This window comes from Rousettus aegyptiacus, unplaced genomic scaffold (genome assembly GCF_014176215.1).
Source record: "Rousettus aegyptiacus isolate mRouAeg1 unplaced genomic scaffold, mRouAeg1.p scaffold_m13_p_7, whole genome shotgun sequence".
Taxonomy (NCBI): Eukaryota; Metazoa; Chordata; class Mammalia; order Chiroptera; family Pteropodidae; genus Rousettus; species Rousettus aegyptiacus.
The window spans coordinates 58280383-58294862 of NW_023416310.1; the positions used below are offsets into that span (position 1 = coordinate 58280383).

The 14480-nt window shown below is 43.9% G+C and overlaps 1 protein-coding gene across 1 annotated transcript; it reads left to right on the top strand.

The window, feature by feature from the left end:
* The first annotated feature begins 6778 nt into the window (after positions 1-6778).
* FOXI3 (forkhead box I3) lies at positions 6779-11925 on the top strand. The gene is made up of 2 exons (XM_016147891.2): positions 6779-7391; positions 10221-11925. Exons 1-2 carry the CDS (start codon positions 6779-6781, stop codon positions 10844-10846), a joined length of 1239 nt encoding a protein of 412 aa, XP_016003377.2. The 3' UTR covers positions 10847-11925.
* The last annotated feature ends 2555 nt before the right edge of the window (positions 11926-14480 follow it).

The following is a 14480-nucleotide window of genomic DNA, read 5'->3' on the forward strand; positions in this document are numbered from 1 at the left end:
CTTTCAGTATCCTCACACCTCTGTCCTAGTCTCCTCTTCCTGTAGAGACACAAGTCATATTGGATTAGGGCCCACCCTAATAATCTAATTGTACCTTAATGAACTCTCTAAAGACCCTATCTCCAAATGGATAGAGTCACATTCTGAGGTACTAGGAGTTAGAATATCAACATACTAGTTTGGGGGGGGGGTGGGGCGAGGGGAGGTCATGATTCAGCCTATAACAAACACCATCCTAATTTATTAACTCAAAAAGGAAATATGTTGGCTAATGAAACTAGGAAGTTCAAAGGGGTTTTATGGGAGGATTTTGGATGAAGGGATTCAAATCAGCTTTACATGGTGTCACCTGCATTCTTAAGCAGACTCTCCCTCACGGCACCCAAGATGGCCAATTCAGGACTACAGCTTCTGTGCAGGAACCAATCCTCTGAAGAAAGGAACTTTTCCCTGATAATCCTAGCAAAAGTCTCCAGGAAGATTTGAAACGACCTATCTTAAGTCACACACCTCAAATAACTCTCTGGTGTAGAGAAAGCAGCACAGGCAAGGGCCAAGTCTGAGTCTCCAGCCTGTCCCTGCCCAGTGACCAACTCCACGTAAACCTCAAAAATTGGGAATAGTGGAAGAGTGTTTCTTTACAGTGTTGTTAAACAAGCAACAACAACTACAACAAACCATGGGTGCTACCATTCTTAAAGCAACAAGAATAGATGTGGCAACCCATGAAGAATGTGTAGAAGGAAAAATAAGAGGGCCAAGGTCAGGAACCTGAGGGGAAACACGCTATTCAGAGGATGAGATGAGAAATAGACGTCCTTGAGGAAGATGTACAAGAGAAAGGAAAACAACCAGGACAGCATGTTATCATCACAAATGCCAAGAGAAGAGACAGTTTTAACAGAGAAACCATGGTTTGCAACAACTTGGAGAAGAAAGGATAAGATCTTTGCTTAATTGCAAAGATCTCAGACACATCAATTTAAAAACAAGATCTACAAATAGAAAAATGGGCAGAAAATCAGAACAGGCAGTTTGCAAAAAAGAAATTAAAATGACATATGACAAAGTATTTAAATTCATTCATAATGAAAAACAAATCAAAACATTTCTGCAGTATCCTTTAGTGCTTTTAAGGTTGGCAAAAATAAAAAGACTTGAAGAAATCCAGTGTTAGCAAAGGTGAAGGGAAATAGACAATCACGGTGAAACCACTGGTGGTACAAACAGGGCAGAGTATTTTTTCCGAATCGAACATTTAAAGCTATACGCTCATTGACCTAGCAAATCCCGGCTATGAAATTACTATCACAAGTAAAATTAAGCCACATTTTTAAACACAGAAATTATCCAAAGATGCATCAAAAATAGGTTAAATTCAAAATATTGCCCAACAAGTACATAGGGGCACCAACAAATTAGAACAGATACTGGCTATAAACCACGCAGCACAGCTGTACGGGTGGGTCCCTACTGAATATCCCATGAAAGGGAACCAGGGGGATAAAATGAGGCAGACATATAGACGTTTGGGCTGTTTTGGAAAGTTCTCCAAAATATATTAATAAAACTGTAAAGTGCAGAACCATGTGAATAACGTGGATTCCATTTCTGTATATTTTAAAATGTGTACAGCTGTGTGGGTAAGTACCACAAAACATTTCCTGAAGGAAAGCATAAGAAACTGAGAGCAAGTGGCTGCCTTTGGTGAGAGGGACCGCGTAAAGATGGGCGGGGAGATTGTAAGGTAAGACTTTTAGTTTCCATTTTATACTTTTTAACTCTTTAATCTATTCAAGTGACCAACAATAACTGAGTGTGCATTAATGTCAGGCACCAGACTATGCACGGGGGAAGAAATGGAGGAAGCGGAGCTGAAACACTAGCAGCGGCTCCACAGCCAGCTGCGGGTTGAAGTTGCAGGCTTAGAAGTTGGAAGACCACAGTTAATTTACTTAGCCTCTCTGTCAGCTCCTTCATTTGTAAGATGTGGACTAACAGTTCTTATCTGATAGGATTGCCGTGAGAAGTAAATGAGATAATGCGGGTAAGGTGCTCAGCACAGTGCTGGGTATTTAGTACCCGTTCCTTAACTGTTCGTGCTAAAGAAGAAAAGTGAGGTCACCATCCTGGTAGAACACCCAGTAGAGTGAGTGGCTGACCTAGAAAGCAGTTGGTTACTGGAAACTAAGGGCCAGGTTGTTGGATGAGCCATCCAGGCAGATGCTGGCACCGCCCAGTGGGGTTTGAGGGCCTTCTTGCCCTGAGGAGGGAGGAGTGGGGGCAAATGTAGCCTTCACTTGAGATGGTCTCAGGATATCAGGAGAGGATGGGAGGGGTCAGGATGCAGGGCAGGGAAGCTCTGCAAGGCAAACCCTTCAGGAGAGCTGAAGATATTCTAGAAGCTTGGTCTGGAGCAGAAGGAAGAGTCTGAGAAGTTAGCTGTGGAAGCTCAAGAATGGGACCAATCAGCTAGAACCAGAGTCCAGAAAGCATTCCAGAGATTAGGGAGGAGAGAGTGAGGCAGCTGGAGAGTTGGGCGGCCACATATCGACTTTACTCCAAGAAATCTGTGGAGCACCACTGTCTTGGCTGATTATTTTTCCTCTTATTTTTCCGGATTAAGCACATGGAATGTCTGTGGCATCCACAGGTGCTTTAGGCTTCTAGAATTCTAAAAAGTATTTATCCTTTTTGCTACACTTCCTATGCCTAACATTTGCAGTGGGAAGAGAGTCGTGTGAACTTTGGGGACAGCTGGCATGTGGTTGGTGACCCCTGGGCCATGCCCCTGCTTCTGAGCCTCCCTGGGTTTGCTTTTTGCCCACTCTGTGTTTGTAACTCACCTGCATCTTCCCTGACTCCCAGGTAGCTGAGTGAGGTGACTGGCAGGACAATTTGGCAGCATCAACATAAAGGTTTTACAAGGGAAATTATTCTTGGAACAGGAGACAAATCCCAAATTAGTAGAAAGCTTGCTCTCCCGGGGAGAAAAGAGCTGCCTCAGTTTCCCACCAACACTTACACTCAGAGCCCTAAAATACTCGTTAAAGGAACAAACGAACAGTCCTCCTGTTTCAATCTGCAGGTCATAGCCTTTGAGGCACAGATAGGACAGGACAAAAGCTCTTCAATTTGCCCCTCACAGTCCTATCAGATAATGACTCTACTCGCTCTAAAAAGAGAACCAATCAAGTGGTCAGAAATTGGAAAAAAATTACAGCAGGTAAGAAATGAAGCAGTGGGTCCAACTCTGGTCATCTCAACATCTTTTCTTAAATATTCCATCCGTTCCTCACCAAAACAATCAATGCAAGAATTAATTTTATATACTTGGCCTATGTGGTAGAGTTATTCTCACCTCATTATTCCAAATTGTATTCTCCAACTACGATTCCAGTTTTTTCGCCTTCTTTCTCACCTCCTCTAGTTCCTTTTTCATCTCTACTTGCACCAGAATTCATTGACTTCTTATCTCACTCTGACTTGTTTCATAAAAGCCAATTTTCATTATATCTTTTGAAAACAAAAAAGCAAATATTTTCTAAAATGTTCTTTCCATTACTTTAGCAAATTATTTTCAGAGTTGGGCTATTTCTCCACATCTAAGTGATGCTTCTATCCTTTTTTACTACCAAAATTTATCCCAGGTCCTATTTGTGTGTGTGTGTGTGTGTGTGTGTGTGTGCGCGCGCGTTTACACATCCTCAAATGGACTTATTTATATTCCAATGCAGCATTATAAATATTCATTAATCCAACAGATACTAATTTTTAAAAAATTGATATTTATTTATCCTTTAGTTGGCAAAGTGTTTAAAAAACTGAATTACCTATAAGGATTTGTCTTCAAAGAGCCTCTGATTTACAAAAAGAGGTAAGATAGGTATAATAACAACAGTGCAAGGTAGAAAAGCCAGATAGGAGACCTGAGCAGATTTCACGATTCCCACTTATGGCTTTCCTCATAGATGATACAAGGTAAATCATGATGTTGACATAGGAAGGACTGATTCCGTGCACAGCTCAGTGTCGTTCTAAGTTGGCAGTCATTAGAAATTAAGAGCACTGAGACTATTTCCAATTTATACTACCTTTTCCTTCTCTAGTATTTCACTATTACATAAAAATACTAACGAACATTAACGTGCCAATGTTTCTATGCTACAAATTAATAAGTATAATAAATATTACATTCTGTTACAGTATTTGTTAAAAATGACTACATTCCATTACAAATCACTGTTGTTGCTCAGCCAATTCAAAGAAGCAACATGGATGTTACCAAATGTTAGTGGAAAATAAAAAATATTTTCTTTGGGTTGACTAATTTTCCAAAATGTGTGTTTTCCAGTGATGAAAACATATAACAATCTATCTTTATTTTACACTGGCATAGAACATTAACCAATTTCTTGATTATATCATTTTGTGGAAAGGCAATTTGATAAAACTTTATTGTGGGGAACTTGCTTTTTAAATTTGTTTAATCTTTTAACAAATCATGATTTTAAAAAACATTATTATAATTTTGATATTAAAAAGCTCAGTCCATAACCAATAATAGTTTTTACGCTTATCTAACTAAGATGTGAGTGAAAATAGAAAAGTGTAACTCCCAAACCCCTAGAGGGTGTGTCCACCTCACAGATCCCTACCCCTACAGATGCTGTAACAGAGGGAAAGAGCCGCTAGGTGGCTCTGTCATTTTTAAATAAAACTAAAGTCCGCAAAAGATAATGTGTAGTTAAGAAACAAAATAGAGGAACAAAATAAGCAGAATCTTTAATCAAGGCAAGAAACAATAATCTACGATTATGGACTCTCATTCAGAATAATTTGGAGTTTTAAGTTGAGAATTAGACTTGAAAAAAAATACTTGCAAAACTGGAAAGTATATATGAGTAAGCAATTTGCAAAAAATAAGGGAAAGTATTGTATTCTTAAGGATATCAATTACCAAAGGGAAGATGGTTTCAAATTTTTCCTAATTTATTGCTATCTAGGTTCCCAGCTTTTCTTTTGGACTTTCTCTATGTAGTTTAGACTTTTAAGTTAAAGGGAAAAAAATATTAAACTCAGGCATTATAACTCATTAAATATTGCTTTCCAGTGGCTTGGGTTACAGTTGTCATCCTTATTAACATCCCATAACAAAAGAAAACGTTTTGGCCTATTTGGGGAGGAAGAAGAAAAAACACTGTACTTATCGAAATTAAGAAACATTTAGTTCTTTAAATCAAAATACAATTAAGATGAACACTATTCTATTCTACAGCATTTGCCAGGAGAGTGAAAGAAATGATGTTCTTTAGAGCTGACAAATTCCTTTCTGATTCCAGAAAGGATGAAAAAAAGTTATATTTGAAGTTTGGGTTTAAGTATCAATTTGTAGTTAAATATCTCTGGATTTAATTTTTTAAAAAAGTTATATAACGGAAGACAATAATTTTTCCCAAAGTACATAACTAACTTTATAACGAAAATAAATGAAGCGTTGAGGGGGTGTTCCCAATTATTAAATACTCTGAACTGTCAGTCTGCAATTGGCAAATAGTTAGAAAAACACTTTCCCCCTACCCCTCCCTTAAATGAGAATCTCAGACCTGTCACTTACTAAGAACATATTTAGGAATAGTTTTAACTTGTAAAGAAAAACAGTTTTCTTATTGTTTTTCAGAGCCAATAAACAACGACTGCGGGGCAGGTCACATCGTTACAGGATTTTACTGGTTTTGTTTGTTTTCCCAGGCAAGAACCGCATTTGGAAACTTTCGAAGTAGTTTGTAAAATTTCTTTTTAACAAAAGTTTGTCGTGGCCGTTTTTGTAAATGAGCGCTTCTCACACACTTTAAATTAAACTTGGCTTTAAAATGATTCCGAACCCTTTTATTCAAATGTCTTTGAAAAAGTTCACCCTTCTGTTTTTGAAGACAACAAATCACACAGAAAGAGTGCACGGACCAGATGTAAAATAAACAAATACTTCCTGAATGTGAATGAACAAATCGCCGTATGTTTAGGGAAATTAAAAGCCGATTTCAGTCCCTCCAATCACAGAATTCCCTAGAAGGCACTCACCAAAGATGCCTGTTAATATCGTCTGCCGCGTAAACCAGAGAGTTGCGAATCACGTCTACTAAGGTCGACTCGGAGCAGATCAATTGAGACCGGGCGTAAATCCCGCAACTCGATCACAACGGTGTAGAAAACGCAAAGGTGTAGAAAACCCAAAGGCGCCCAGGCAGGTGACCTGAGCGACCATCCAAAGTTAACTCTAGGACTTTTTGGAATCATTTGTACTCTTTTGTTATCATCGCTTTGTTTTAATAGTCGTTATTGCATTTCATTATTGTGCCAAGAATACGTTAGCCAGGAAGGGGGTACTTTTCGCCCTAAGCCCGGAGGAGTCAGGCTCCCCGGGCTCCCGGGGCTCCCGGGGCTCCCCGGGCCGGCCAGGAGGGGCTGCGGGGCGGGGCGCGCTCGGCGGGGCCGCGCGGGCAGGTGGGGCGTGGCGGGGGCGTGGAGAGCCGGGCGGGGGGCCGCCGCCCAGCCCGGGCCGGCCCGGGAGGAGCCGCGCCGCAGACGGCTATAAGAAGCGGGCTGGCAGGCGCTCCGCGCCCACCCGCCCGACCCCCTCCCGGAGCACCGGCCGCCGAGCGAGGGCCGAAGCGGGGCCGCAGGGTTGGCTCCTAAAGGGATGCTCTCGCCCGAGCGGCGAGACCAGCCCCGCTCGCCCCTCGCAGCCGCCGCGCCGCACCCGCCGACGGCCACCGACATGGCTCTCTACTGCGGCGACAACTTCGGCGTGTACTCGCAGCCCGGCCTGCCCCCGCCCGCCGCCCCCGGCGCGCCCCCGGCCGCCCGGGCGTCCTACGGACTGGCCGACTACGCCGCGCCGCCCGCCGCCGCCGCCAACCCCTACCTGTGGCTCAACGGGCCGGGCGTGGGCGCGCCACCCGCTGCCGCCGCCGCGTACCTGGGCGCCCCGCCGCCGCCGCCCCCCAGGGGCGCGGCCGGGCCAGTCCTGCAACCGCCGACCGCCGCCGGCACCTTCGCCTGCGCGCAGCGCTCGCTTGCACCGCCCGCGTCCGCCGCGCCCGCCTCGCCGGCGGGGCCCGCAGCGCCCGGCGAGCTGGGCTGGCTGTCCATGGCCAGCCGCGAGGACCTGATGAAGATGGTGCGGCCGCCCTACTCGTACTCCGCGCTCATCGCCATGGCCATTCAGAGCGCGCCCGAGCGCAAGCTCACGCTCAGCCACATCTACCAGTTTGTGGCCGACAGCTTCCCCTTCTACCAGCGCAGCAAGGCCGGCTGGCAGAACTCCATCCGCCACAACCTGTCGCTCAATGACTGCTTCAAGAAGGTGCCCCGCGACGAGGACGACCCAGGTGAGGGCGGCTGGACAGGTGCTTCCCGGCGGTAGCGCCGGAGAGCAGCGCCCCGGCAGGCTGGGTAGTTCTCTGCGTGGCTGACTGGAGATCCACTTGGAATCTTCTGGTTTTAGCTGGGAATGGGAGCCACGGGAGGGACAACCACCCGAACCTCGACTAAACTGGGGTGAGGGGAACACAGGGGACAAAGGAGAGTATCAGGATTCTAGGAGGGAAGACCCGGTGAGGAAGGAGTTCTCCCCTCACACACACACATACGCACACACACGCATGCACGCAGAGGCGGGCGGGCCAGTAAGGGAAAAAGGAAAAAGCCCGTATCCTCAACCAGAGAGCCATCCCTGGGCCATTTGAAGAGAGGGTGAAGTTACAGGGAGGTGGATTGGGAATGAGAACACCGCGAGCCCTTAAGGATGACTGACTATAAAGGGATTCAGATGAGCTGAGAATCCCCTCACATCACCAAAGAGGTGGTGAGATACGGAGAGGAACAGAAAGGCCATTTGAGCTGTCCATAGATGCACCTCCTCCTGCATCGGATTCTTACGAGGCTCATTGTCACCGTCATAAAAGTTTGCCTACCTTGAGATGATTGGAGGATAATGGCACAGACGTGAAATGGGCAGAGGGATCAGAACTTTAGCTGGGTCCTGCAAATTATGGTTTTGGTACCTTAACTACTTAGAATGTAAAAATGAAAACCCCAAATGATTCATTCTGATCTAAGCCCTGGAATGAGAAGGGCTGGGTTACAGTGGAGTGCTGTTGGGGGTTTCCCTCAACCTGCGAGGTGGGAAAAAGCCATAAAAACGGAGAGGAACGGAATCTTGAAGTTTTCAGAGGGAGCCCAGGATGATGGAAGTAGCGGCAGAGTTGTAATAGGAAAAAGGAAAGGGAAATAAAACTGGTTCAGTTGCACATTACAGAGATCCAGGATTTTGTAAAAATGATGTAAACACTCTGGAGTATTAACAGTGGTTTCCAGTAGAAATACAGCACAAAACTATGTGTGATTGTAAATTTTCTAGTAGCCACATCAAAAGAGCAAAAAGAATTGGTGAACTTATTTTTAATGCTTTTTAAGTAACCAAAAATGTTGTTTTAACCTATAACAAATATAAAATTATTAGTGAGATACTTTACATCACTTTTTTGGTATCAAAAAAGTCTTCGAAGCCCACATCTCATTTTGGACTAGCCACTTTTCAAGTGCCCAGCAGCGGCATGTGGCTAGTGGTTACTATATTGGAGCAGGCATGCAGTTGTAGAAGGTGCATGTTCCTGATTTGGCCTCCAAATCACCTGAGATTATCATGTAAATTTCATGTGTATTCCTCGACATTCTAATAAGTGCAGGGATCTATAGCAGTGGTTCCCAACCTTTTTGGCAGCTAATGCTTCTATGAGAATCTAATGCCTGATGATCTGAGGTGGAGCTGAGGCGGTGATGCTAGCGCTGGGGAGCAGCTGCAAGTACAGATGAAGCTTCATTCGCTGGCCTGCCACTCACTCCTGCTGTGCGGCTCTATTCCAAACTGGCTACGGATCTGCCCCGGGTGTTGGGGACCCCTGATTTATAGTGTCTTGTCAAAGTGCTTGATACCAAGGTGGCACAATATAAATATCCTGATAGCTGCAGGTATCATCGTTTAGATAGTAGTTATATGAAAAAATTTTTCTGCAACTATTTGCAGAAATTGTTTGTCAGTGGAGAAAATGGGTGTGAGGTAGTGTCTGCTAATTTGTGGAGGCAGCATAATGTAGTGCTTAGTTAAGAATGCTGAGTGGAGAGCCAGTCTGCTTAAATCCTGGTTCTGCCATTGTTAGTTGGGAAAATGGCAGGTTACTACTAACCAGCCTGCACCTCAGTTTCCCCATCTGAAATATGGAGGCAGTAATATTGCCTGTCTCCATAGAGCTGCTCAGTCACTGTAAGCTAAGTGGTTAACAGTGCTTTCAAACACCAACGATTCTTTTTACCAAAAGTGGAAAGAGCTATAGGGGGATAAAACGCTTCAAGATGATAGATCTTTTTTACCTCAATTTTGCTAGATAAACTGAGTGAAATTTTCTAGATAGGAGACTAGCATTACATACATTAATTGGGGCCCTGATTGCTGAGATTTGCCTAGTGGAGGGAAAACTTGGAAGAGATGCAGGGGCTCCTCCTGCCCAGGGTGAAGAGGGGACAGAGATTTTAGGAGTTCCCTTGTTCTTCAAATATATACCAGCCAAGGTGTTGTTAAAACAATTGGTTGTTTAGTAATAACTCTTGTCATTTTTGTTCAGCAAGGCAGAGGATTAGGTATTTGAGATTGCCTTTTTCCAGTGGAGTATTTTTTTTTAGGGGAAAGTATAATATACTTTCAGCAAATAATAATAATAACTGCTTGCCAGCTGCTATGCAGAGATATTTAACCATTGTGGCCAATCTATGAGGTGGGTACCATTCTTATTCCTATTTTTATAAATAAAGAAATGGAGGTCAAGTGTAAGTAGCACCAGGATTTTGCAAGGACACTCCATTTGGATCTAGAAAAGAAGGTGTTGAGTAATTAAAAGTGTCCTGTGAATGGAATTAGGTCTTAAGATTTAAGTAGCAGAAACTGCCAAGAGGTGAAAGTAGTCAGAACATCTTTGTTTTAGATTTCTCATTGAAGGTAAAGAGTAAAATCTCCCCTACAAGGACAAATTTAAATCATAGAGTGGTTTGAACATCTTTGTCAGCATTTAATGAAAACCAGCCCTCCTCCTTTGGAAATTGAGGCTGAATGCATAGACATAAACTAGGTCCTTCTCTAACATCTTTCTTCCTCATCTGTGTAGGGAAAGGTAATTACTGGACCCTCGATCCAAACTGTGAGAAAATGTTTGACAATGGGAACTTCCGTCGGAAGCGAAAGCGCCGCTCTGAGGCCAGTAGCAGCTCTTCAGTGGCTGCAGGGACATCAAAACCAGAAGAAGCCCTCTCCTCAGGACTGGGGTCTGGATTGGGTGGGAAGCCAGAAGGAGACAGCCCCTCTGCTCTGCTAAGGCCTTCCCAGTCCCCAGAGCCTCCAGAGGGCACCAAGAGTACTGTCTCCTCTCCAGGAGGATCCATGCTCACGTCCACCCCTTGCCTCAACACCTTCTTCAGCAGCCTCAGCACCTTAAGTGTCAGCAGCAGTGGGAGCACCCAGAGAGCTCTCCCTGGAGGTCACCACCTCCCTGGGATCCAGGGGGCCCAGCTGCCCTCCAGCAGCACATTCCCCCCCAGCTCTATCTCGGAAGCCTCACCAGACACCTTGCAGCTCAGTAACAGCACCAGCAACGGCAGCAGCCAAAGATCTTCCTATTATAGCCCTTTCCCTAACAGCACCAGCGGGAGTCAAAGCAGCCCTTTCAGTCCCCCTTTCTACAACTTCAGCATGGTCAATAGCCTCATCTACCCCCGGGAGGGCTCTGAGGTATAGAGTGCTGCTTCTCAGACTGAATATACACACCTAAAGTCCTGTTAAAATGCAGCTTCCAAAGCAATAGGTCTGGGGTAGGAACTGAGGTTCTGCATTTCTCTGGAGCTCCTGGGTGATCTGTGGTCTATTGACCACACTTGGAGAAGCTTGGGCATAGTAGATAACTTTCTACACCCCAGCAAGCCTTTACAGGTTCCTCTGGGTAAGGGCCTCCCTGAAGAGAAATCACCGCACCCTGCTCTAGGATAGTACCTGTGAAGACAGGGACCATGTCTATTTTGTTTATTACTGTATATCGGTTACAAGCTCAAGTGTGTATACAATCTGGCTAAAAAAAACAAGTGAATGAAGTTATCGGGTAGGAAAAAGAAAGCAATTGGCAACTGAAGCAGTAGGGAGTGGTTGGGACTGGCCAGCTGAAGGCTGCTGTGGACAGCTGGTTATCTCCTGCCTGCCAGCATTCTGATTTGCTTAGAGAAATCAGCTATCTATAATTTTATAGGGAACCTCTGTTTGAAAACTTTGCCACTAATTAACATTTTAAAAATACAGTACCAGGAAAGCCTACAAATCCTTGAGTTATATCCAGCTCATGAATCACCTCTATTTAATGCTCAGTATCTAGTACATGGTAAATACTAATAGCAATAAAACTACCCAGGCAAGCCCTGTGTGCCAGGTGCTGTTCTAAACACTTGACTCATTTTATCTGCACAGCAACCTTGGGAGATAGGTATTATTACAAACCCTCGTTTTCATCCGAGGGCAGTGAAACTCCAAGGTGTTCGATAACTCACCAAGGCCACACAGATAGTAAGTCACGGAGCTAGGATCAGATCTAGGTAGTCCGGTTCCAGAACTGGTGCTCGTAACTTTGCATTCTAGTTCCTGAAAAATCAGGTGCGAGGATTCATAGTGTATAGAGGGTAGGAATGAGCTAGCTCACATTTAACCAAAGATTCTGGTTGTGATATTGCTTGAGGTGGTCCCCTGAGCAGTGAGGATGGGCACCACCACTTCTGCTTTACTTCTGCTGTGTTCCTGAGACCTGGGGTGACCACTGTCCTAGCTAACTTGGCATCCTGTCCCTTTTAGTATGTGTTCTGGATTTTTCATTTTTTGAAAACAAAGTATTGAAATTTTATTAAAAGTAGTTTTTAAATGGAAAATTCATAGTTTTAATAAACGATTTGTAGTTAAATTTTTTAAAAATATAATTTATTTTTAGCACTATTCGTTAACGTCTCAAGAGGTATCTTCATTTGAATAATTTTTATAGTCACCCTCCTAGTGCCCCGCAGAGTGCTTGGTATGTGGTGGACACTTAGTCATCACTGCTTGAACTTACCCAAAAATTGTTCATTGATTTTATTGGAATAGCATTGCAATTAAGCTGAAGATAATGTCCAATGAATTGCCTTTGTACCATGTTGTCGGTTTGGGGTTTTAATTTTTTTTAAAAAACAAGTATATTATAAAAAAAAAAATTGAACTTTTTCCTGTGTATTTTTTGAGACAGCATTACTCTTAAATTTTAATTTTGAAACAACTTATAGAAAATTATTTTTAAAAACAGTTTATTGAGGTATACTTAACATCACCATTACAATTTAAATATTATATATTACATTTTTTACAAATTGAAGGCAAGACCCTCCACCAGCAAAAAGCTGGTGACTTGCTTTATTGTAGTACTCGCTTTTTGGGGATGGTCTGAAACCAAACCTGCAGTATCTGAGGTCTGCCTGTAGAAGGACAACCAAAGAGACTACCTGCCCCCATACTGTGTGGACAAAAAACCAGTTTCAATGGATATTATTCTATGTGAAAAATCATATGGACTTTTATAAATGTTATTTCTAATACAACTTTATATTTGTAAATTAACTTATAATGTGAACTGAGACAAAAAAAAAAATTTCCCTAAGGAAGTACACTGCATGCTGAGAATCACATGAAATAAACTTTATTGGGGATGACCTCTGGCCAGTTTTTGGCATTACTGTTTTTCTGTCTTCATCTGCTTTCTCCTAAAGAAACAGATGTAAGTTCAGGGACTTTGTGTTGAGGGAGTGCTTGATTTTTCATTGGATTTGCCCCACCTGCCCACATCTGGAAGGACCAAAATGAAACTTACCCTTGGAGAGGTCTACAGGCATATGAGATACATTTTGTTGGAGAGTAACAGGTCTATCATTTAAAGTGCATTTCAGTGCACCAGACAATGTCTATTCCTGAAGGAGACTGCTGGAAGGCCTCCGGTAGCAGTCCTCAGGTGGAGCTCTACAGCCCTGGGTGTTGTCCCCAAGGGGGCCACAGGCAGCCCATCGTTTCCAAGGAAAGAGCCAGGAAACCGTCGAACTTGGCTCCCTTCTAGAAGAAACCTGAAGGGTGAGGTTTCCAGACTAGGCTTGGTCAGCATCAGCGCTGTTGATTTCAGGGGCCGGGTAACTCGTAGAGGTTGCTCTGCACCACAGGACATTGAGGCAGCATCCTTGGTCTCTACCCATAAGATTCTAGAAGCACCTTCTCTTCCTTGGCCCTGGCCATGTGTGACAACCAAGAGTTTCTCCAGGCATTGCTAAATGTCCCCAGGGGGCAATTTTTTTTTTTTCTGTAAAAAGTATTTTAATATTTATAAAAATAGACCCTAGAAGGGGCAAAATTAACCCTGGGTGAAAACCACTAATCTAGACCAACACCTATAATTTGCCAGTAAGGAAACAGCCCATTCATACCTCCACACAAAGTCCTAGGTCCAAGGGCTAGTTGAGCCCCGAATGAATGAGGCCCTTGGGTTTCTGGTGCAGGATGGTTTCTGTCCTGAGATGCCTTTTCTAAAGAGACTCAGTCCTGAGTAGAAGTTACTCATTAACTGAGGCATTTCTCTGAATTGAGATCTACATACAGGTTGGCCCTGTCACACTGGTGGTAAACTTCGATATTTTAGTTGCTGATTATAGATTCTAATGGTAGCTTCCTTCTTGGCACCTAATATTTATTAATAGAGACCTAGGCTGGGGATAATTTTGATTAAACCGTAGTAAACTATTTGGGTTGTTAATTTTGGGGTGGCAGAGAGTGGGAAGGGACACAGGCATAAAGATTCTCAGAAAAGAAAACATGTTAAAAGAACATGACTAAACTGTATTTGGAAGTACCTAGATCTGGGTGGTTGATGGATATTAAATGCCAGAACAATGGCGTTTATGAGGATAAAGGTGATGTGAGGAATCTGATCTGAACAACTAACTGCAAAGGGCTGCAAGGTGGCTCAGTCCTCACTCCCAGGACTGAAGAAGCTGTGCGAAGGGCAGGTCCCTGGGAACCGCCTCCTGCTGGGCATGGATTAAAGGGAAAGGGACTAAGCTGCCTCTGCCTGTGAGGTTTTCAGGTCGAAGTCTGCACCAGCCTCCAATTGGCACTGATTTCCTGCATCTGCGACGTTTTCTGCTTGGGAACCAGGTCAGAAATTGTGGATCTGAGCTAGATTTCACTGTGTCGTTGGGAACAGTGCAGGAGAAATGATGTGGACCCCGTGGCAAGTAGTTAAGCACCCTTCTTTCTCTGGGTTTCTCAAGGACTAGGGATTGATGTCAATCTATGGCCCAAGCTGAGGCCACTAGGGCATGTT

What these genes read in the sequence shown, in the direction of transcription:
- FOXI3 (XM_016147891.2), top strand. Translation starts at nt 6,779, where the DNA reads ATGGCTCTCTACTGCGGCGACAACTTCGGCGTGTACTCGCAGCCCGGC. An exon ending in CCGCGACGAGGACGACCCAG is followed by an intron (nt 7,392 to 10,220) that starts GTGAGGGCGGCT and finishes TCATCTGTGTAG; the next exon opens with GGAAAGGTAATTACTGGACC.